This window comes from Globicephala melas, chromosome 16 (assembly GCF_963455315.2).
Source record: "Globicephala melas chromosome 16, mGloMel1.2, whole genome shotgun sequence".
NCBI classification, from domain to species: Eukaryota; Metazoa; Chordata; class Mammalia; order Artiodactyla; family Delphinidae; genus Globicephala; species Globicephala melas.
The window spans coordinates 25642101-25666422 of NC_083329.1; the positions used below are offsets into that span (position 1 = coordinate 25642101).

General features: G+C 48.8%; 1 protein-coding gene across 4 annotated transcripts; it reads right to left on the bottom strand.

The window, feature by feature from the left end:
* Positions 1-3060: 3060 nt before the first annotated feature.
* Positions 3061-24254, bottom strand: SFXN2 (sideroflexin 2). Of its 4 annotated transcripts, none has more exons than XM_060286819.1 (13): positions 24136-24254; positions 21978-22109; positions 12477-12661; positions 12178-12348; positions 11146-11244; positions 9932-10007; positions 9527-9612; positions 8166-8226; positions 7724-7790; positions 7058-7107; positions 6712-6761; positions 5159-5206; positions 3061-4313 (listed from the first exon to the last, which is right to left on the bottom strand). In XM_060286819.1, the coding sequence occupies exons 3-13, from the start codon at positions 12635-12637 to the stop codon at positions 4214-4216; spliced, it is 969 nt and encodes a 322-aa protein (XP_060142802.1). In that variant the 5' UTR covers positions 12638-12661; positions 21978-22109; positions 24136-24254; the 3' UTR covers positions 3061-4213. The 4 variants fall into 4 exon arrangements, with proteins under 4 accessions (XP_060142802.1, XP_069899920.1, XP_069899919.1 ...); XM_070043819.1 differs by lacking the exon at positions 24136-24254 and adding an exon at positions 13667-13740 and having other exon boundaries at positions 12477-12638; positions 21978-22107; XM_070043818.1 differs by lacking the exon at positions 24136-24254 and having other exon boundaries at positions 12477-12638; positions 21978-22108.
* Positions 24255-24322: the final 68 nt, after the last annotated feature.

The window sequence follows — 24322 nt, forward strand, 5'->3', positions numbered from 1 at the left end:
GTGCTCCACAACGGGAGAAGCCACGACAGTGAGAGGCCCGCGTACCGCAAAAAAAAAAAAAAATCTACAAACTATAAACGCTGGAGAGGGTGTGGAGAAAAGGGAACCCTCCTACACTCTTGGTGGGAATGTAAATTGGTACAGTCACTATGGAGAACAGTAGCGAGGTTCCTTAGAAAACTAAAAATAGAACTACCATATGACCCAGCAATCCCACTACTGGGCACATACCCAAAGAAAACCATAATTTGAAAAGATACATGCACCCCAGTGTTCACTGCAGCACTACTTACAATAGCCAGGACATGGAAGCAACCTAAATGTCCATCAACAGAGGAATGCATAAAGAAGACACGATGTGTGTGTGTGTATATATATATATATATATATATATATATATATATATATAATGGAATATTACTCAGCCATGAAAAAGAACAAAACAATGCCATTTGCAGCAACATGGATGGACCTAGAGATTGTCATACTGAGTGAAGTCAGATATGGAAAGACAAATACCATATGACATAAAAATTTAATACCCATTAATGGAAGGCAACATAATCCAAATAGCCTTCAAGTTAACATACATAATGTCAAGCAGACAGTAAAAAATTACTAGATATGTATAGAAGCAGGAAAATATTATAATCAGGAAAAATTAGTTAACATAACTGACACCAAGATGATTTAGATAAATAAATAGCTACGAATAACTTTGTCAGCTATTGAAAGTATGCATGAATCTTGAAGGACAAGATAGATATAATAAGAAAACATCTGAGGAATCTCAGCAGAGAAAGGAAAACTAAAACAACCCCAAAAATCATTAGAAGTTCTGGAACTGAAAGTACAATAGCTGATATAAAAGAAAAAAAGAGTTCTGATGGGTTTAACACAAGAATGAAAATAAGAAAAAAAAAAGTTAATGAATTTGAAGGTAGATTATTTAAATTGATTTACTTTGAAGAACAGAAAGAAAAAATAAAAAGATTGAAGAACTTTACTATACCTCAGTGACTTTTGGGACAAAAACTAGGAAAAGAACCCTCACCAGAAACCAGATTTGCTAGAACCTTGATTATGGACTTATAGCACATGAGAAAATACATGTCTCTTGTTCAAGCCACTCAAAAAAAAAAAAAAAAAATACCATATGACATCGCTTATATGTGGAATCTAAAAAAAAAGAGTACAAATGAACAGAAGGGTACAAAACAGAAGTCAAGTCACAGATGTAGAAAACAAACTTATGGTTACCAGGGGATAAGGGGTGGGGAGGGATAAATTGGGAGATTGGGATTGACGTGTACACACTACTATATATAAAATAGATAACTAATAAGAACCTACTGTATAGCACAGGGAACTCTACTCAATACTCTGTAATGGCCTATATGGGAAAAGAACCTAAAAAAAGAGTGGATATATGTATATCTAAAACTGATTCACTTTGCTGTACACCTGAAACTAATGCAACACTGTAAATCAACTATACTCCAAAAAAATTTTAAAAAAAAAGAAAAAGCCAGGTATCATCATCATTAGGAAACACCAATGGTTTCAATTTGGAAAACAGAGGGAATTTTGTCCTGACTTCCTTTACTCCCTTTACCCAAGGGCTTGAACTGAGCTACTGGACAGGACAAACACTACACCCTGCTCAGTCTGGATGAGCACTTCTCACACCAAGGCATTTTAGTCACCCTAATCACTTCTTTCCACATCCCGCAGGAGCCAAATCAAAGAAAGCAGAGAGGTCTTACAAGATAGAGCTGAGATGCGGTTTGAGTGAACTATTTTTAATCTGCCTCTGGACTGTAATCACTATCTACTCCAGACTTTTCCAAAAGGGTAATTGTCTATAAAGAGAGGAGGAATGCCAGGAGGTTTAAGGAGCTGGGAAAGAAAGGAGAAGATTGTGGATTCTTGAGAGAATATCAGTTCAGAATTGCTTCCAAGCTCCGGCTAGCTCTGGTAATGTTTTTCCTATTTGCCTTTGGAAATGAGCAAAGCTTAAGGCAGATCTCCTGTCCTAAGGAAGCCAGCTCCGAGACACAGACTTTTCTGCTCAGACATCAGCCAAGATTAAATTGTACACGTTACAGAATAGATGAACTTTGAAAATATTATGCTAAGTGAAAAAAGTCAGACATAGAAGGCCACATACTGTGTGATTCCATCTACATGAAATGTCCAGAATAGGTAAATGCATAGAGACAGAAGATAAATTAGGGGCTGCAAGGGGCTGGGGGATGAGGGTAATGAGTGACTACTAAGGAGTACAGTTTCTTTCAGGGGTAATGAAAATATTCTGGAATTAGGGAGTAATGACAGCTGTACAACATCGTGAGCATGCTAAGAAACACTGAACTGTACGCTTTAAAAGGATGAATTTTATGTCACGTGAATTATATTTTAATTTTTTTAAATGGGGGGAAAATCAAATTGCAGCCGGTACCCTGACCTCAGGGAGGAGGCCCTTTCCCTTTAGAGCAGTGGTCCTTCAAAGGGGTCCCCAGACTGACAGAATCAGCATCACTGGGAAACTGCCAGAAATACAAATTCACCGGCTCCAACCCAGACCCACATAATTAGAAATTCTAGGAATGAGGCCCTATAATCCATGTTTTGAGAAGCCCTCCAGGCGAACCTCATGCATGTTCTTAAGGACCATTACTCCACAGCAGGGGAAACTCTTTGTGTAAAGGGCCAGACAGTAAATATTTCAGGCTCTGCATGCCACATACACAGGGTCTCACATATTCTTTTTCTTTTTCACAACTTCTAAAAAATGTAAAGGCCATTCTTAGTTCCCAAACACACAAAAACAGATACCAGGCAGATCTGGACCCTTGAGCCGTGGTTTGCCAACTCCCTGCCCCCCCTCCCCTGGAGCAACACACTCCCACATTGGGAGATCTCTGGAGCCTCAAGTAAAGACAGGTGGATTTTTCCTCCATAATAAGGGAGATGCACAGTGGCCTCGGGGCACCAGACAGGTTCCCCTTATAGTTGTGATACCCTCCTCCACGCCAAGGCCAAAGTAAAACCAGATCCTGCTTTCCATCCAGGCTTTATTAACTCAGTGTGCAGACAGTTCGCTGTGTTCTTTCAAGAAATGCATTCGATTCACAGTGGTATCCTTTGATCGGTCAGTAAATTCTACTACACAAAACTCATACAGACATGGCCCCAGGTCAGCCACAACAGCCCCCTCTCCCCCAAGGGCCTGAGAAATCACCTAGAGCAGCCAGGCTGGGAAGGGCGAGCGGCTGCGCTTTGCTGTGTGTCCTTTAAGGCTCTTTGGTCCTGGTTGATTTCCTCTCAGAGGCATCCAAATAAAACTTCCCTTTCCTATTCAGTACACACCAGTCTTTCTTTGGTGTTTAACCCAACGGGCTGAGGAAGGGAGGTAGCCAGGAAATTATACCCACTAACATGTGCAGTTAATGCCTACCTACATCCTTTTTACTCGGTCAGTGGATTTATCTTTTAGACCCAGAGAAATAGAATCGGATATGATTTTAGGGGCAGAAGAACAAAGCCAGTGTCAACAGGTAGGGCTTGAAGCACCACAAAACTCTGCTGCCTCACACAATGTCCTTTTTTTTTTTTTGCACTAAAACTCCTGGGTGCCTGATAAACCCAAGTTTAGCAAGACTCCCAGAGAACCTTTCTGACCAGGGGGCCCTGGGGAGGAGAGTGGGGAAGAGCAAAGAGGAGCCCCAAGGTGACCCGGCCTCTTCCCTCCCGCTTCCCAAAGGAGCCAGAACTACACAGGTGAAAGGTTCCCTTGCCTGAGAGCCGATGAGGAGGAAGAGAAGAGGGGCCCTTCCTCAATCCTGGCTGGAACCAGAATCCTAAAGGTTTCCTAACTTTTGCAAACGGTTTGCATGAGTGTCACCCCCAGGTCTCAGCACCTTCTCCCTGAGGGGGTCTCAGCTCCTGGTCTCCAGGGGACAGGGGTTAGGGGAGAGCAGATAGAAGACTTGGCCTCTCTCCCCTTGTTCACGTTTATCCCCTGGAGTCCAATAAACCCAGGTGCCTGGGTAGAAGCATGAGGCATCCTCCCACCCCCACCCTCGTCCCCCCAAATCCACCCTGGCCTACAGGCCCTGTTGGCAAAGAGGAATGAGGCACGGGAATCCACAGTGGCTAAGGAGGAGCTGGTAAATATGGGTATGGACTGGTCCTTGCTGGGGTGGGGCATTTAGAGACCCTTATTGAAGTAGACATAAGGCACAGGTTCTCCATACTTGGCCTTGATAGTGTCTTGGAGCTCTGGTTCCAGATAGGAAACTGGCAATTCACTGAGAAGAGAGAAGGGGCTTATAAGTGTGCCACCTGGACGAGCAGCAAATTACCCTCAGATAAAATCCAACTCAGATGCCGCCTCTAAGAAGCCCTTGCCCATTTTCCATCAGAATTATTAATGACCTCCGTACACTACAGTATGTTGCTTTTACTTCTATTGAGCCCTGACTTCATCTCCCTGGTGCTAAACTTCCGTCTTCTTCAAGATTATAAGCTCGGTGCTCAGAACACAGGAGATGTGTAGCAGGTGACTACGGAGCTGAGAGTACTAGGGAAAGGGAAACGGGCATCTTCTCCGGATCTATTCAAGCTATGCCTGGTCTCCTGGAGCTAGTACTCCGCTCACCCCCACCACCCCAGTCCGATGCTTACCTTCCCTTTGCCGTCATCTCTCCTCACCCACCTCCTCTGCTCTCTGCACCCACCCCCCAGGACATGCAAGGGAAGCGGAGAGGTCGAAGCCGTCCACCCTCTGGCAAACATTAGCCAGAGTGAGTACCTACCCTCTTGTTCAATTTCAAAGACCAGATCCAGCCAGGGAGATGGATCTAGTAACTCAACCAGCAGGGACAGAAAGTCTCTTATTGTTCCCCCACCTTCTCTCCAAGGCAGCCTTTGCTCCACTGGAAGTGAGCAACTCATCCCTCTGCCCCTTGGAGCTCTGTTTCAGTTTACCATTCACCTGGGGTCAAGAGGCCCAGGGTTTAGACTGACAGGTACTTGTCCTTGGACAGATGCCTCCCTGCCTGCCCCTCCCTCTCTCCTTCGGGACACCAGGCAGGTCAGGGAGACCAGGGACAGGGTGCTCAGTAAAACCAAGTGAGGAATGAACAGCTGATACCATTTCTGCGGGAACAGCCCACATGCCACTGGCACCATGAAGATGAGGCTGGAAGAAAGGAGAAACCAAAGCATTAGGGGGTATCTGGCATCTCACAGAGCCACCCACACCCCATCACTGAGCCCCTCAAAGGCAGGAGGAGCCGGCGCCAAAGCTCCTCTCCCTCCAACCCTTCTCCTGGTCTCTTGGTGCCTGGAGACTCACTCTAGCACAGGACAGAATCAGCCCCCCCTACACTCCCCCTCACACCCCACCCACCCATCACTCAAGCAGATGAAGAAGGTAATGGAGTCACCAGGGAGTGTGGGCAGCAGCCCTAATGACCACAGGCAATCCCTGACGTATAGGGAAAGCAGCGAGGGGCGTGAACGCAGGGTCCTGCTCCTGTACTCACTGAATGCCCGAGCTGCTGGAGAACAGTGAGGGCAGAGCTTCTCAAACTCCACTGGGCATGCAAGGAACTCGAGGAGTTTGTTCAAATGTGATGCTAATTCAGTAGGTCTGGGAAAGGGCTTGAGAGTCTTTATTTCTCACAAGTTCTCAGAGGATGCGGATCCAGGACCATGTTTTACAGGATTTGGGAATCTAACAGACCTAGGTTCGTGTCCCAGCTCTGCCACTTCCTAGCTGTGCCATCTTGGGCAAGTTCCCTCTGAGACGGCAGAGGGGTACTTACTCTGCACAGTTACTGTGAGGATTAAATGAGATAACATGTGTGACACATCCAGCCCATGGTAACTGCGCCCTCAGTGGGAAATCAGTTAGCAGAAGACAGCCTGGCATAATGTTAGACCTGCTAAGGATCCAACTGCAGCGCCAGCAATTACCAGCTAGAGACGCGTGGGCAAGTTTCTTCATCTGGGAAAGGAGATGATGACAGTATGTACACCTCGAGGGCCGAGGGAATAGGCGGAAATATAGACGTGAAACATCAACGCAGTGGCGGCACACAGAAAACATCCAATGCATGTTAGCTTTGGTTGCTGTCATTAGCCTCATGGCCTCACAAAGCATGAGTAATGCTGGGACATGTCCGGTCAAGGGCAGGCACCTAAGAACGCTGCCAGGACTCATGGTGCTTCCCTCCCGTGCGAGGCTGGGACACTTGACGGGCCCAGGCTGTGCTGTCATTTTCGATGGCTCATCTTTTTGGATGTATTGAGATATAACTGACATGTAACACTGTGTAAGTTTACCACCGGCGTGAGCTAACCCCTCTATCACATCACATAATTCATTTCGTTTTTGTGGAGGGATGATCTCATCATTTTTGTCTCTTCTCTAAAACTACTGAAGACCTAAGGTCAGAGGGGAGACCCTGGGACAGAAGGACCCCCAAGGGTTCCACTTTCCACTCCAGTGTGTGCACAGTGCCAGCCTGGCGCCCTCAGAAAGAAGGGGTGAGAGCGCACCAGAGGGGCCATAGGCGTGAAAGTCCGGGCGCTTTTGAAGTCAGGTAAAGGAGTACATGTTTTCCAACGTGGGTGACACAAGAAGGCAGATCTTGGGCACCCCACCACAGAACCCCAAACCGAGAAAATATGATAACTCACAAACACCCGGACAGCAGAACCTGCAATGGGGCGTGCAGCACCCGGATTCTCTGCACAGAAACAGACAAAAGAGAGACCCACGTGGGACTTACACACTTCGAGGTGAAACCCACGCTGGTCACCCAGCTAGAAACCCGCAGGCGGGAAACCCTGGCTCTGCAGGGTGGGGAGGGGGCTCTCCTTGCTCTCGGCAGACAAGGCCGAGAACTGGGCAGCCAGCAGGCACCGGGATGGGCCCTACTTGAATGAGGTGCAGGGTGGGAGCAAGAGGGAAGGGTAAGACGGTCAGGAGCCCCCAGCACGTATGTGTTCTGGGCAGGGAAGATGCAAAGGAGAATCTGCTCACCTTCATGCAGCGCAGTTTCTCCAGCCTTTCCATGACGACCGGCAGCAGGACTGGAAGAAACCAGGGGAAAGGCTGTGAGACTCCCCCCCAGATCCCTTTCCGAAGTCGGATCACAGACTGGTTCTCCCTCCTTCCCAAGAAGTTCCAGAAAATACTTTTCATTTGGGAGAAGAATGGAAGACTGTAGGCATGGCCACGCCCCACCCCTCCCCCAAGTCCTGACAGAAGGTGCTTCCCAAACTCCTCAACCTGCACACCTATAACAACAGGAGGACAAGTACCGCAGGCCCAGAGCACCCTTCTCAAAACTATCTTTGAAGCAAGTTTTGTATCCTGCTCTGTAACATGCACCTGCTGACAGCAAAACCAGGGCAGGGGACTTATTTTTCTCTACCACTATCTCCCCAGCACCCCACACTGTGTCCAGCACATTGAAGGAACTTAAGGAATATTTGTTAAATGAAAATAACTTTCTCCACCAAATCTCTGATTAACTGACATTCCAGGAATTACAGTGTGGCTCTCCCATGGCTCTTGGCACTCAAGCAAACCAGTTTGAGAAGCATGTCTACAAAGGCTGAGGTCCCACCCCCCACCCGAAGTGTGGATGAGGTCTCCATCACTTGTTCCAGGGTCCCCCAGGATGGGAGGGCTTCCCCATCTTACTCATGCCAGGGGCTGCCATGGTGATCCGAGAAATAACCACTTGGGTGATGCCTATGGCCGCAGCTCTCTGAGGGCAGAAAAGAGTAAGTTGTCAGGAATGAGCTTATCCAGTATCCACAGGCTGCACCAGAGGGCTGGGTCAGGGTCAGGGTCAAGGCCAAGTCTGAGCTGGTAAAGAGGAAGGGATGGACCTGTCAGGGGTTGAGTGACCTCACCTGATCTTCTCCCACCCAGCCACATTTTTATGGCTTCAGGACCAGAAACGATGGAGAAAAGACATGAACAGAGATATGGAGGGAAAATCGATGGGGAAGGAGGATGGAGTCAGGGAGAAGTTTTCTCAACCCTATAGTAGAGCCCAGGTCTGCTCTGACCACGAAGAACAGGACAGGGTCTGAGAGGGAACTCCCTCCTCCCACCCCAAAGGCAGGCCTCTGCTCACCCGGGAATGGCCAATCTCATTGTGGTTCCTGTCCTTCACGCAGATGCCCTGGATGAGTTCCCTAAACACAGACAAGAGGTGCTGGATATGGGAAAGGGGTGCTGGAAGCCTGCCAGCGATGTGACACACCAGGGGACCAAGGCCAGGGCACTCAAGCTCTAGAAAGCCACCTCCTGCAGCTGGCCCTTGGAGCGCCCTTCCCCACTCCAGAGAGTGGTATCCAGCCGTGACCTAGGGCAGAGGCTCAGAGAGCTAGCACTGGGCCCCAACGGCCTAGGCTGAATCCGGAAACTGCAGAGCAAGTGTATGAACTTGAGCAAGTTCCCTAATCCTTCTAAAGACACAGTTATCCGCATCTGCAAAATGGGGATAATCATGGCACCCACTTCATGGGACCTGGTGAGGATTAAACAAGATAATGCCTGCAAAGTGCTAAGTCCAGTGCCTGACACAGTGACTGCTCCCAAACAGGAGCTGTTGGTCTCAGGCCAGTGCCTGACAGCACTGTATCCAAGACCAGGTGGGTGGTGGGGACTCATTCATTCGCTGGAAGGAGCAACTGGATGCGGGGGGGGGGGGCAGGAAAGAGGAGGCGAGCAGTGTGCATGCGGGACTACTCTGTGGTGTGCTCTTTCTGCAAGGGCAGTTGTGATCACTTTCCATTTGCTACTAATCCCAAGAAAATGTGCCTTATAGATACTGGTGATGACGAGGAAGGCGCTGATGGAAACGGGGGCAGCAGTAGCTAACGCTTAATGCAGCATTTTCTTACAGTCCAGGCGCTATTTGGGGCGCTTTACCTCTACTACATCATTAAATTTTATAACAGAGGAACATCTATACTTTCTCTAGTCAAGAAACAAGAGCTGTGAGACACAGCTGGTTTCTCCTTTCACCTTTCCTGCTGTGACGCTTACAGCCTGGTGCCTGGAAAACATCTATCTGCCCCTCTGGCTTCCTCAAAGCTTCTTGGTTCTGTTATATCTTTGGACATCTCGCTCTGCTGCGTTTCATTCTGTAAGACATCCCCAGGGCTTTAGAAGTAGGCCGAGTCCACAACTTAAAGACAGTTGCAGTTGAAAGGACATGAGCTGGTGCCAAACCCCACAGGTCCTCGCTAATGCCCCACCCCTGCTCCCCATCACCCACAACACACATCACAGATGAAACCTAAGTCACCCGCCACTCCTGCAGCCATCACTGTTGGAGCCGCCAGTCCTCAGGGAACTTTCAGAAGCGCAGTTCGGCTGCCCTCCCCACACCCACCTCAGCCCCAACGAGCCCCCCCACTGCCTTGGTTTCTTGCCTTTCCCCTGCTAGCCTCACGGTCTGTAGGGAGGAAAAGGGATCACTGTACTCACTGCTGTCGCATCATTGGGATGTTGACACAGTTAGCCGCAGCCACAGCGGCAAAGGGCACCCAGCGGCCCACCAGGGGCGGGGCTCTCTGTGGGAGAAGAGAACAATGGGAGTAGGTCAGGCTCCCTGGAGATGGGGGTGGAAGGGGCTTCAGGAAGATAGAGCAAGAAATCAGCCCTCACTACTGCCACGCATCCTGACACTCAGTCGGGGAACCCAAACTCCCTCAAAGGCCCGAGAAAGACCAAATGGGCGCAGCCCTGCTGAATTTCCCACTACTTGGCTGGGCTCTGGCCAAACCCAACTCATCCAGACCGGAAACGGCCCCTGCCTGGTAAAAAAAAGTTTTCCCTAGGACTTTGCTGCCGCCTAGTGGCCACCATGCCCACAGCAACCCCAGACGGTACCTTTGTCAACGTGTTCATGCCCACAGCAGTGGCCACCGCAGCGGTTGTGGCAGTGACGTAGGAAACGGCCATCTGCCTATGGAGGAGAGAAGATGTTTGGGAGCGGGGACCCTAGCTGGCTGAGGGCAGGACGATGGCTTGAGTGATAAAGGCTAGAAATGTGGCTTCATGCCTGAGAAGCTCATGTGATCTGTCCCCAGCATCACCTTGTGATCTCCCCCCAACTCACTCAGCTGCTCCAGTCCCCTTGGCCTCCTTTCAGTACTTTAAACACACCAAATGCCTCCTGCTCAGCACCTTTGCATGTTGCTGCTCCCTATCCCGGGAGTTCTTCCCTGGGCTCTTGCATGGCTAAATCCTTATCTTTCAAAACTCAGCTGAAATGCCAGCTCTGCGGAAAGGACTTCCCTGAACAGTCTATCTACACAGATGCCCCTCTGCTGTTCTCTGTCTTGTTATCTATTTATTTCCTTAATGGCAGCAATCACAGTCTGACATTATTACGCTTGTTTTCCTTTTTTTTTTTTTCGCTGCGCCATGTGGCATGTGGGATTCGGGATCTTAGTTCCCTGACCAGGGATCAAACCTGTGCCCCCTGCATTGAGAGCATGGAGTCTTAACCACTGGACCACTACGGAAGTCCCTATGCTTGTTTTCTTAAAAGACCTTCAACTCTAGGGCTTCCCTGGTGGCGCAGTGGTTGAGAGTCCGCCTGCCGATGCAGGGGACACGGGTTTGTGCCCTGGTCCGGGAAGATCCCACATGCCGTGGAGCGGCTGGGGCCGTGAGCCACGGCCGCTGAGCCTGCGCGTCCCGCAGCGGGAGAGGCCACAACAGTGAGAGGTCCACGTACCGCAAAAAAAAAAAAAAAAAAAGACCTTCAACTCTAGAGAGCACACATGTCTTACTCAAATGTATCCCTGGCACCTAGAACCATGCCCAGCACCTAATACACACTCAAGAAATATTTGTAGAATGAATGAATGAATGAGTGAATGAATGAATGTTGAATTGGTCTAGAAAAAAGATACTCTCCTAGTCAGCCTAATACTTCCAAACCCTGAAAAGGGAGACCTGGTCACTTGCCCAGGGCAGGTCCCACCCAGGGAGGACTGACGGCCCTGGAACCTTTTAGAAGGGCTGTTCCCCTGGAGGCAAGAGGACAGCCACCTGCTCCAGGCCCACATGGATGGCCTGGGGTTCAGGTCTCCTACCTGACCGACGTGGGGGAAGCTGCATTTCTGTTGGTGTAGTTGACTAAGGCATTGAAGGACTGGTTCACCCACTGCCAGAAGATCACTGCCGGTATCGTCCTACCAGGAGGGGGGCCCAGAGAGGCAGAGAGGAGGATGGAAAGAGGGTTTGGGGCACACCAGTCAAACCACGTTACCTGCCGCTCCCCAAGCTGTTCCCATGCTGCTTCCTGCAGCTGGGCTGTTTTGCACAGGCTGTCCCTCTGACTGGAGCATCCACACCCCCTAACCTTTCCATACATGGCTGAATCCTGCTCTGTGGAGAGCTCTCTTCTTCCTTGGAACCTTCCCAACCCTTCCCCTGCCCTTCCTGAGACACAGTCAGTCATTCTATGCTCTCCGCTCCCACCACCCCATATTTCTAGCCCTAACCTACCACTTGGCAAGCTGGGTGGTAACTATTTACTTCTTGGTCTCAACAAAATTGGGCACCCCTTGAAGGGAGGGACTAGTCTTTATACTCCCCACACCTGGCCCAAGGCCTGGCTCAACAACTGGGTAACTGAATGCGTGGGGGAGAGAGGGGGGAGAGGGAAGAGAGAAAGGGGGAACAACAGAGAAAGTTTCTCTCCCCAACTGGGCTGAAAGGGTATCCCAATATTTTTACTTGGATATTACATTATAAAAATACATTAAATTCATTGTTGAATAAGTACTTTTTAAAGAGGGAATTAGAATAGCTCATCCGTTGAGCACTCTTGAGAGGCCTGCCTCAGTTTATACAGCCAGGCACCACTACTTCCTGGCTGTGTGAACTTGGTCATATAACCTCTCCAGAACCTCAGTTCTTCATCTATAAAATGGAGATGAAAATAGTACCTCTCGGTAGGGTTGTTGAGATTAAATGAGGTGATAACATGCAAAGAATTTAACACAGTGCCTGGCAGCTGGTCAGGGATCCATAAAGACGGCTATTACTATCACCCTACTGTGGCTCCCTGCCTAACAGGTCCATGCGGCTGCACCTGGCGCTGCCTTGCTCCCGGGTCGCACCTGTAGAACTGGAGCATGAAGCCCGTGATGATCATGCCCCCGGGGACCTGGAAGGACATCCGCCCAATGACGTTCATCTTGTCCCCGGTGTCAGGGTGGAAGGCCGAGTCGTACAGCTTCTTGGCGTAGAGCAGCTGCTCCACTCGCGTGCCTGGGGGCACAGTCCCCATCCTGCCACCAAGGACCACAGGCGGTGTTACCTCCTGACCCCTGGCCCCTCGTCTTCCGTTTCCACCTCGTCCCTAGGGCACCCACCAACGTCGCCCCAGTGCCCCCAGCCCACTCCCCTAACCGCTCACCTGCTCTTCTCCACCATCACTTTGGCCCAGTCCAGCTCCCACTCTGGTACCAGGACGGTGCGGGGGTCCGTGACATTGAAGAAATGCTTCACCCGCCCTAGGAAAGTGCACTGGTCCCAACGGGGGGCATCGATATTAAAGCCAGACAGGTCAGCCTCCATCCTGCTCACACATAAAACTGTGGACTTCAGGAACAGAGGAAAAATGAAGATTGCCCTCAAAGCCTGCCCTGGAGGCCCTTAGCACCTCCCGCTATGGTAGACTGACGGCTCTCACCAGCCGCTAGCGTCATCTGACTCAGCTCAGGAAGGGTCCAGTGAATGGTCACCAGTCTGAGCAACTGGGCACCAACATGTGTTTCCTGAGTGCCTGCTCGTGGCCAGCCTGGTGCTTGATCGTGCTGTGGGCGAGGCTGGGGAAAGGGACAGTACAGTGCCTGTCCTTGGGGAGCTGAGTCTGACTGGGGAGCAAGAGCCCACCTGTGGAACAACAGATAATACATACAGCAACAATAAGCATGGGAGATGAGAGGAAGCTGAGAAGGGGGGACACAAAAATCAAGGGGGGCTTCCCAGAAGAGGTGGAATGTGAGTGAAGCCCCAGAAGGTAGGCCAGATCTATCTGAAGGAGGAAGAGGCATGGGATCACACTGAAAGTAGAAACAATCACTGATAAAGATGGAGAGGACAATGGCATGATCACCTTCAATTCAGTATGTGTGGGGGGGGCCGGGAGGGTGCATGCCGGCCCTATGAGAGATCCCGGGCCATGGTTGTCGCCCTCAAGGCGTTGCAGAACAGGAGAGAGACAAGTCAGTCAACAAGGACAGTAGTGTGACAATGCTGCTGATGGACACGGGGAGCAGCAGAAAGCCAGAGAAGAGGTACTAAAACCGAGGTGACTCCGCATCTCCTGGTTTGCCGGGGCTTGTTGTCCTGTGGTAATTATTAAAAGCACCCCCTCGACCTCAAAAGTGTCCCAGTCTGGATGATAAATTATAAGATCACCTTATCTAAAATGGATGAGGGATTCTGAACATGCTTTGTGAGAACAAGAAATAAACAATGTTTTGAAGGATGCATGAAAGTCAGATGGATGGAGGAGAGGTACCCCAGACAAGAAGAGGCAGTGTTTAAAGCACACAGTGCACATGGGGACCTGATGACGACGGTGACAACACTAACACTTACTGAGCTCCTACTTGATGCTACACACTCTGCTTGGTGCCTGACGTGCATTTTCTGAATTCATCCTCACCGTAACCCTATAAGATAGAGATACTCTTATGTTTAATGCCATTTTATAGATGAGAAAACCAAGGCACAGGTAAGTAACTTTGCCAAGTCACACAAGCACTTGCCAATAACAGAGCCAGGATTTTAATTCAGCCTGACTAACTTCAGAACCCCTGCCTATAATGAGGTTCTGGAATCCATGACTTGAAAAACTAAGGCGGGTCTGACACGTGAGGAGCTTGGAAATGGTCACTCCTGTCCTCACAACAAAAAGAAGCTGAACAAACTGAAAACCCACAGCTCTTCTTAGAACCATCAGGGAACTGAGGTCACAGGGCAAACAACTGCCCCTGAACTTGGAGAGACAGGCAGGTACAGAGAATCACAGCTCAGTGGGAACAGAAGCCCACCCCTTGGGGCAAGTACCATAGGAAACTTAAACTGTGATTGACAAATTGCTGGAAGTTCAGTGTGGACAAGCTTGAGAGTTAAAAATTCCAGGGGGATTCAATCTTTGGTGGCGGTGTGGGGAGACACACTTTTGTGAGTTTTACCTCCAGGAGCCCACCAGGTTCTCAGGCTGAAGATCAGAGAAAAATTCCTTAGTGCTTCGGGCAGGGAGATGGGAAAAGTGGCCATTCTGAAGTAGACCCAGAGGCCTCTGCGATTTTTAACAAGGCCTGCCCTCAAAGGAGCCTAGCCTGTTTCACCAGAGCCTAACTACCTTGGGTCTCACCAGAACCTAACTGACTTGGGGGAAGAGAAACACCCAACTCCACCCCTTCCAGCTTTCCTATCTCACCTAAAGGGAGTAAGGGGAACCTGAGAAGGACTTGTGAAGGTCCAGGGGCACCTAATCACAGGACTATAGAACACTCCCCCTCCCCTCACACTGTCGGTGGTATAGGGCTCCCGTATAATAACAGGGAGAACTAACAACAGAAGGAACCTCGAGTCTCAGACCTTATTTAAGAAGAGGTGTCTAGAAACCCAAAGACAACAGGAGAGACAAAAACAAGGACACCAGAGGAAATTTAACTTTTGACCCCTACAGCTTTAGCAAACAGTAATCACAACCTAACTCCTTGCCAGAAAAAAGTAAAACCTCACACACATCTGGCTTTCAACAAAAAAGGACAAGGCATCCTAAAAGGCAAATAAACAAAACAAAACAAACAAACAAAACCCCACCGTGTGAAGAGACAGAGCAAGCAAGCATCAGAACCAGATGACAGAGACTTTGGAATTATCAAACCAGGAATTTTAAATAACTATGATTAATCTGCTGAGGACTCCAATGGGAAAGTGGGCAACATGAATGAACAGACAGATGATGGAAGCAGAGAGATGGACACTCTAAGAAAGAACCAAAAGGAAATGTTAGAAACTAAAAATACTGTAACAGAAATGAAAGTGCCTTTGATGGGCTCATCAGTAGGCTTGACATGGCCAGGGAAAGAATCAGTGAGCCTGAATATGTGTCAACAGAAAATTCCCAAGACTTCCCTGGTGGCACAGTGGATAGAGCCCTGCGCTCCCAATGCAGGGGGCCCAGGTTCGATCCCTGGTCAGGGAACTAGATCCCACATGCATGCCACAACTAGGGAGCCCGTAAGCCACAACTAAGGAGCCCACGAGCCACAACTAAGACCTAGCGCAACCAAATAAATAAATACATACATAAATATTTAAAAAAAGAAAAGAAAATTCCCAAACTGAAAAGTAAAGAGAAAAAAAGAATTTATAAAAAAACAGAATAGAATATCCAAGAACCTTGGGACAATTACATAAGTTGCAACATACGTATAAGAGGAATACCAGAAGGAGAGGAGGAAAAGGAACAGAAGAAATATTTGAAGTGATAATGACTGAGAATTTTCCAAAATTAATGACAGAAACGAAACTAGAGACCCAGGAGGCTCAGAGAACAACAAGCAGGACAACTATCAGAAAATCTGCACCCAGGCATATTATATTCAAACTGCAGAAAATCAGAAAAGAAGCCAGGGCTTCCCTGGTGGTGCAGTGGTTGAGAGTCTGCCTGCCGATGCAGGGGACACGGGTTCGTGGCCCGGTCCGGGAAGATCCCACATGCCGTGGAGCGGCTGGGCCCATGAGCCATGGCCGCTGAGCCTGCGCATCCGGAGCCTGCGCGTCCGGAGCCTGTGCTCCACAACAGGAGAGGCCACAACAGTGAGAGGCCCGCGTACCGAAAAAAAAAAAAAAAAAGCTATGGCTTTTGAACTTTTGCCTGAAAATTTCAGGAAGCCATTAAAAGATTTCAATAAGAATGACAAGGTGAGATGTGTAGTTTAGAAAGAACAATCTGGGGACTTCCCTGGTGGTGCAGTGGTTAAGAATCCACCTGCCAATGCAGGGGACATGGGTTCAAGCCCTGGTCCGGGAAGAACCCACATGCCGCGGAGCAGCTAAGCCCGTGTGCCACAACTACTGAGCCTGCGCTCTAGAGCCCACAAGCCACAAGTGCTGAGCCTGTGTGCCACAACTACTGAAGCCCACGCGCCTAGAGCCTGTGCTCCTCAACAAGAGAAGCCACAGCAACGAGAAGTCCGCGCACCACAGCAAAGAGTAGCCCCCGTTCGCCACAACTAGAGAAAGCCCGCGCACAGCAATGAAGACCCAATGAAGCCAAAAATAAATAAATAAATTTACTAAAAAAGAAGAAAGAACAATCTGGGAAATCATATGAAAGTAAATAGGGTATGGCAGGACCTCACAGGATGCAGATACCAGCTGGAAGCGAACCCCTAACAATCCACGCAAGAAGTGGGGCTCAAATGAACCCAGATGCACCAGAACTGGGAGGAGGATCAAAAGAAGAGAAGCTTTTAAAGCAGCAGAATCTGAAGATTTGCTAAGTGATAGGGTATAGGAGGAATATTCTATCAGTCAGGGCTCAACCACAGAAACAGAACCAATAGGAGATTTTCTATCTATCCATCTACCCATCAATCTATCTACCCACCTACCTCCCTCCTGGAATCTCTAACCTCAGGGTGGCGGGGGCCCAGCCCTTTTTTTTTTTTTTTTTTTTTGCGGTACGCAGGCCTCTCACTGTTGTGGCCTCTCCCGTTGCGGAGCACAGGCTCCGGACGCGCAGGTTCAGCGGCCATGGCTCACGGGCCCAGCCGCTCCGCGGCATGTGGGATCTTCCCGGACCGGGACACGAACCTGTGTCCCCTGCATCGGCAGGCGGACTGCCAACCACTGCACCACCAGGGAAGCCCCCCAGATTTAAAGGGATTCCATCTGATTAGGTCAGGCCACCCAGGATAATCTCCCTTTAGATTAACTCAAAGCCAACCACTTAGGGATTTTAATTACATTTGCCAAATCCCTTCACCACAGTACCTAAATCAGTGTTTGGTCTAATAACTAAAAGAAAGTGTGTGTTTGTTACAAATTGGCTGCTTCTCCCTCAGAGGCCCATCCAACTGGAAATATAGCAGAGAGGGGGTCCTGGGGAGTTTCTCTGGCCTAGCCCAGTTGACCCATCACAAATACCTAGAGTGATACCAGGGTTTCTGACTGGGGCAATAACGTGCTGAGACAGAATATAGAAAAATAGGCTTTAAGGGAGAAAACAGTGAGTTTGACTTTCCTTGTGTTGAGTTTCAAGTGCTATGAGACTTTCTCAAACACAAGAGGCTGCCATCTGTCTCAGTCCCTTTGTAAATACTAGTCCAGGGTGCTATTCCTTCCCCTCTTCACTAAATAACACCTGCTCATCCTTTTTTTTTTTTTAAGGAATAATTTTCAGATTTACTGCTATATCTTCTACTACTATGTCATTTGTCTTTTTTTTCTTGAAAAAAAAATCACCTGAGGATTTTCCACATATATTGAATTACAAGTTCGCAGGCACAGCTTGAGCAAGATTTAAAAAGCTGCCCTCTTCAAAGTTTGCTGCCCACTGAAGGGCTGGCAGGCAGGAAACTGGATGTGCTGGAATGCTGAGTTGGAGGACTGACGAAATTCACCAGGAAGCCACTGAGATTCTGGGAAGCTGCTCACAGGGATGCTGAGGGAACTCAATGGGAAGACACCCACACGGGTGCTGCTGAAACTCACTGGGAAGCTGCCTGGTGGGGTGCTGTTGAAACTTGATAATAGGCAAGCACCCAGACACCTGGAAGACTACCCCTTCCTCATCAGTGTTCCTCTGGCGCCCTCTACTGGTAGAGCTTAAAATCATCTCAGAGGGCAAAGGAAAAATGTTTACAACACCAAGTATCATAAAACAGGGCAAAGAAGGGTAGATTTGGAGCTAAGGACCAATAACCTATCTGGCACAGATACACAACTTACTTTTTTCGTTTAACATCTTAGAGAATTCTCCATTTGAGATACACAACTCTATCATTCTTTTTAGTGATTATATAATATTCCATGTGCCTTAATTTCATTATTTGATAGACATTTGGGTTATTTTCAGTTTTTCACTGCTATGGTGAGCACCCTTACACACATCACTTTGTGTATATGGCAACTGTATCTTTTTTTTAATGCTGTCTTTTTAAATAAAATTTATTTTGGGTTGTGTTGGGTCTTCGTTGCTGTGCGAGGGCTTTCTCCAGTTGCAGCAAGCAGGGGCTACTCTTCGTTGTGGTGCATGGGCTTCTCATTGCAGTGGCTTCTCTTGTTGCAGAGCACGGGCTCTAGGCACGCAGGCTTCAGTAGCTGCAGCACTTGGGCTGGGTAGCTGCAGCACACAGGCCCTAGAGCACAGGCTCAGTAGTTGTGGCGCATGGGCTTAGTTGCCCCGTGGCATGTAAGATCTTCCCGGACCAAGGCTCGAACCCATGTCCCCTGCATTGGCAGGCGGATTCTTAACCACTGAGCCACCAGGGACGTCCCCATGGCAACTATATCTTTAGGATTGATTTCTAGAAGTGGAATTGCTGGATCAAAGGATATACGTGTTTTAAATTAAGTCTTTATAATACAAACTGATTTTTCACGAGTTGTGTATGATAATGCTGCTTTAGTCAAACTTTCACCAAAATGGGTATTATAAATCTTTTCTTTGTTTGCCAATTTGATGGGGAGAAACAATATTATTGTTTTAATTTGTATTTTCTTTTTTTAATTAAAAAAAAATTTTTTTTTTTTTTGGTTGCGCCATGCAGCATAATGGATCTCAGTTCCCCAACCAGGGATCAAACCTGTGCCCCCTGCAGTAGGAGTGTGGAGTCTTAACCACTGGACTGCCAGAAGTCCCTAATTTGTATTTTCTTGATTCTTAATGAGATTAAGCATCTTTTCATATGTTTTTGGCCATTTGTTTTTCTCATTCTGAAAACATTGTCTTTTTAAATTACAGAAGTAACTTTTGTAATAGTTCAGTGCCAAAGTATATAAAGTGAAAATGACAGTGGTTAACATGTTAAAAAAAATAGCTATCTTCTTGAGTTATACAATCATCTAAATCCAAAAGCACTCACAGACTTGAGCAAACAAAGCCAGTGTTTCATATTAGGGAAAGGAAACATATCGCTGATGGAAGCTGCAGACCTAGTAAAAAATAAATGTTTTATACTAAGTAGTAGAATGAAAGGACACTTCCACCCAAGACCACTACCTCAATAAAGACCCATGGGTTATTACGGCTGCAAAGGAAGTTCACCTCAGAATAAACGGCAGCCTTAAAAGCGGGTGCATTAGCAAATAATTTCAAGGGCTCCCCCCACCCCCAAAAATAGTAGCCTTTTGCTCTGCAGAGACAGTCTGAGTGACCTGCAAGGAAGCACCTACCTGTCCTTCATATCTTCGCTCACACCTCCTTTCCTCAGAGTATCCTCTGAAGGACCCCCTTCCTCCCTCCCATGCAACTAGATCCGCTGCTCTGCTATAAGCCCTCTTGGCTCCATACTTTTCCCCCAGAGCCATGCCAGTCTGTCATGATACTCTGTGGTTTTACATTAATGCCCACCTTCCCCCACTAGGCCATAAGCTCCCTGAACCCAGGAGTTGCGTCCATTTTGCTCACCACCGTTGCCTCAACGCCTAGCACAAGAGTTCGAGTATTTGCTAAAAAAGAGGTCCAGTTGGTCAGCAATTGGATATTTAGGCTTAAAACCCAGCATGGAGATCTGGGTTAGGAGTAAAACAGTGAGGGAGCAGCACGGGGGTGGCGGATAGTTTAAGATAAAGTTTTCCAAGGAGAATACACAGACTGGGAAGAGCAGCGATCCAAGGACATACCCTGAAAAACCACTATATTTAAGAGGTAACCCAACAAAAAGATGAGAAAGAACAACCAGAGAGGTGTGGCAGGCAGGAGAAGCCAACAGATGAGGCAGAGCGAGAGAGGCAATCAAGTTTTAGATTGTCTGTTAGGGTGGGAGAGACTTCGGCAAGCTGATGGCTCAGGGTGAGCCACTTCCCCAGGAGGGAGGAGAGGCCCACTGCGGTGGTTCTGCAGCACCCCTGGGCGGCCCTGGCTCCGTGACTCAGTGGCAACCTCTCGGGGCAAGTCAGACGGCCCACAGCAAGAGCCCACTGCCAGGACTCCGGCTTCCCCCTCTCCCACCCCACCACAGAGCCCACGAGAAAGCTCCGGGCTCTGCCCTTTGGGGACAGACTGACTCGGCTCCTGCAGGCTGGTCCAAAGACCAAAGACATTTCACCCAGTCCCAACTGAAGCCAGGGGTGGGAGGAGGGGAAAGAGTTCACCTCCCTTCACTCTACAGAAAGGAAAAGGAGTTGGCCTTGGCTTACAGAGACCCACACTCCCACCGGATACAGACAGTCCCAAATGCTATGCCTCCCCCTCAACACACACACACACACACACACACACACACACACACACACTTCTCAGCCAACCCTCTCCACCCTCAACCCAACAATCCAACATTGGAAAGTCCTCTGACTTTCACAATGGAAGCATTTCTACCATGAGGGGGTAATCATTTGCTAAATCATGCAAGAACCTTTGCCTTCATTACCAAGGTCAGGATAGGAACTGCCCAGTCCTGTCTTATGTAAAACATACAGGGAAAAAAATCTAAATTCTATGTCTCAACTTTTCCCCCCACGCAATGGCCCCCAATGGGGGCAGTTCCGTAACTCCTTCAGGGCAAACTCAAGCCCTTCTGTCACATACTCCCATAGCATCCTGTCCTCCTTTGAAGCAAGCTGGGTTTTTGTAATTGTCACTTTCTTGTTATTTACAGTTATCAGCGTAAAATTTGCCTCCCCTAACAGACTATAAGGTTCACGCTATGGCCCTCATCTGCCCTCTAAAAGCACTTACTGCCTGCCTGAAATACATTCCAACTTATTCTTGGGTTCTCTGGGCAACAAGGATGTCCCCCCTTTTTTTTTTGTCAAACTAAGAACCTGCCTTGGTTACAGAAGCTTTCTTTCACAAAGCTGCAAATTGTCTACCCCTCTTATACTGAGTCCTACTGGTCTTAAGTTTTCTTCAACAGTTATGATCCCTCTTCCTACACGAACCATATCTAATACTTCCTAAAAAGGTGACTATTACATCCAGGGTTCTGCTACAGGGAACAGGGGGAGGTGGAAATCAAACAGGTGACTAACCAATACCTCCCTTTCCTTCCAGGATTAGAGAACGTCACGGCTCACAGACATTAGGGATCTCAGCTTACAGATGAGGAAACTGATGCCTAGGAAGGTTCACATGGATTGAGCCAGCATGGTGAGCATTTGTGGCACATGTGGTCCTACACTGTGGCAGATATAAATGTGAATAGATCCAGTCCTGTTTATCCAAAGATTGACAACAGCTAGGGCCATATTTTCCCAAGGTTACAAGGCTTAGACAGGAATTCCCTAGAGGTCCAGTGGTTAGGACTCTGCCCTTCACTGCTGAGGGTGCGGTGTGAAAAAAAAAAAAAAGACCACAGGTTACAAGGCTTAGGGTCACCTAGATAGGTCCTCTATCCACTACAGGGTGCTTGTCTCGAGAAAGAGAAAGAAAGAGAGGGAGGGGGGCTTCCCCGGTGGTGCAGTGGTTGAGAGTCCGCCTGCCGATGCAGGGGACACGGGTTCATGCCCCGGTCCGGGAAGATCCCACATGCCGCGGAGCGGCTGGGCCCGTAAGCCATGGCGGCTGAGCCTGTGCGTCCGGAGCCTGTGCGTCCGGAGCCTGTGCTCCGCAACGGGAGAGGCCACAACAGTGAGAGGCCTGCGTACCGCAAAAAAAAAAAAAAAAAAAAAAAAGAGAGGGAGGGAAGAAGGGAAAAGATTTAAAAAAATGATATAACCTACTTACCTCTCCTGAAGTAATGCTTATTCTTCCAGGGAGAGCTGATTTTCTCTGGCAGACAGTATCAGAGTCTGGAAAACAAGCTTCCGAACCTCTTCTGTTGTATCCTTTTGCAAGTGCGGGGGAAGTACCCAAGATCTTCCCATTTGAAACCCCAAGTAGGGAGAAAAACAAAATGTCATCGCTTGTACTCCCATCAGAGGAAGATGGGAGTCAAAGACTCAAGAAGTTCAGACACAGGGCTTCCCTGGTGGAGCAGTGATTAAGAATCCGCCTGCCAATGCAGGGGACACGGGTTCGAGCCCTGGTCCAGGAAGATCCCACATGCCGTGGAGCAGCTAAGCCCGTGCACCACAACTACCGAGCCTGCGCTCTAGAGCCTGCGAGCCACAACTACTGAGCCCACGTGCCACATCTACTGAAGCCCGAGCACCTAGAGCCCGTGCTCCGTAACAAGGGAAGCCACTGCAATGAGAAGCCTGCGCACTGCAATGAGAGTAGCCCCCACTCGCCACAACTAGAGAAAGCCCACGTGCAGCAACAAAGACCCAATGCAGCCCAAAAAAATAAATAAAAGAAGTTCAGACACAAAGACCACTGAGATGGTGAGGGCTGGTGTCAAGGCTGCCTAGAGCAAGTTGGAGAATGAGACTAATAATTAAACCAGCAGACCCTGGTAGTATATACTTTTGTACAATCATGTGACTCCGAGGCAACCATGATGTTAGACACCAGGCAACTTAGAAAGAGAGGTCTGCTTTGCCTCTTTCACAAAAGAACCAACAGGCTAGAGATGGGTGGATTGAAAAGAGTACATACTCTGAATTAACCATTCACCTTGCACCTCCTTAGTCAAGGTTCTGAACTGAGTTTTCTCTCCAAGCATCTGATGCAGGTATGCAGGTAGCAGATGTTTTTAAAAATACTTTACTTGAATGCATAAAAAGCTAAGGACCATTCAGGGAAAATCTGCCTTCATTCCAATGATCTTAACTAGGCTGAAAAAGCTGCTGTTCATAAAAGCAGCAAAGCCCAAAACCTGGATGAAGCTATTAACAACAGCTAAGCCATGGGACCTCCCTGGCGGTCCAGTGGTTAAGACTCCCTGCTTCCACTGCAGGGATCCCTGGTTCGATCCCTGGTCAGGGAACTAAGATCCCGTATGACGTTCCTCGCGGCCAAAAAATAAAATAATAAAAACTAAGCCCCATATAGCACTTTCTAAGTGCCAGGCAATGTTCTATGTACTTGACATATAATAATCCTCACAAGAACCCAATGAAGTAGGTAAGAGGCACATACACACACACATCTGTAAACCTCCACGTGTATCATCCATGCCCACACTTTATCTGCTCTTAAAAACTTCTGGATTTACATCTCAGGTATAAGCCACTCTGTTCCTCCAACATGGACAATACAATGTGGTGTTTAATAATTCCTCAAGAGTCAGAAAGTACTAGGTTCAAGTCCCCACTCTTATCGCTTAAAATAACCAATTTCTAGGGCTGTGAGAATGAAGTGGAATCTTGTATGAAAAGCATTTCACCAGGAAGGATGTAATTTCCATGGGGGCAGATTTAGCTCCCTGCTGTGTCTCCAGGGTCTGGAATAGGACCTGGCACAAATGTTATAACTCTTCTTTCTGTCCTCTGCACGGGGAAGGGGTGGGAGGTAGCACCCAGAATCCCTCCCACTGTTTCTTGCCTGTAAGTGCAGGCCCCTTTTTGCCTCCTCCGGGGCTGCAGACGGCGCACCGACCGGTCCAACGTAGATCAACGAAACTATCCTTCCCAAAACGTCTTTCATCCCCGCTATCAGCTCACCCCAGCCCTCAGGGCCAGTCCTCAAGCAGCTTCTTGCCTTCCGACAGGCAGCCTCCCACCACCAGGAGTCCTCCAGCCCGGATTCTAACACAGGTGTGTGGAGATGGGTGCGCAACCCATGACTCCCCCGCCCCTCAGCCCGGCACACGAAGGTGCTGGGGGCCGTAAAGGAGAGGTCCACAGGTAGACCCTTCTCTTGCCACGTGGCTTCGGCAGGTGGAAGCCCAGCCCGCGCTGCAGCCCCTCCTGGGCAGAGTCAGGACAGAAATGCAAGCTCCCTCCGGGATGTGGGGACTGGAGGTATATGTGGCAGGCGGACTCCTCCCAAGACCCCTTACCTGGTCCCGGGAGGAACGCACTGAGACAACTGCTACCAGATGCACCCCGCGTTGGCAGCTTGGCCAGGGTGCACTTCTGGCCTCGGCCCGGGAACCGCCCCTCGCCCCGCCCCCACGCCTCTCCTTCTGGACCAATCACAGGCCGGGTGGCCCCCGCCAGCCACGTGGGCGAGTTTTCACCATTCGC

What these genes read in the sequence shown, in the direction of transcription:
- SFXN2 (XM_060286819.1), bottom strand. Translation starts at nt 12,637, where the DNA reads ATGGAGGCTGACCTGTCTGGCTTTAATATCGATGCCCCCCGTTGGGAC. An exon ending in GCTTCCCCCACGTCGGTCAG is followed by an intron (nt 10,008 to 11,145) that starts GTAGGAGACCTG and finishes TCTCCTCCATAG; the next exon opens with GCAGATGGCCGTTTCCTACG. An exon ending in ATCCCAATGATGCGACAGCA is followed by an intron (nt 8,227 to 9,526) that starts GTGAGTACAGTG and finishes GTCTGTGTTTAG; the next exon opens with GGAACTCATCCAGGGCATCT.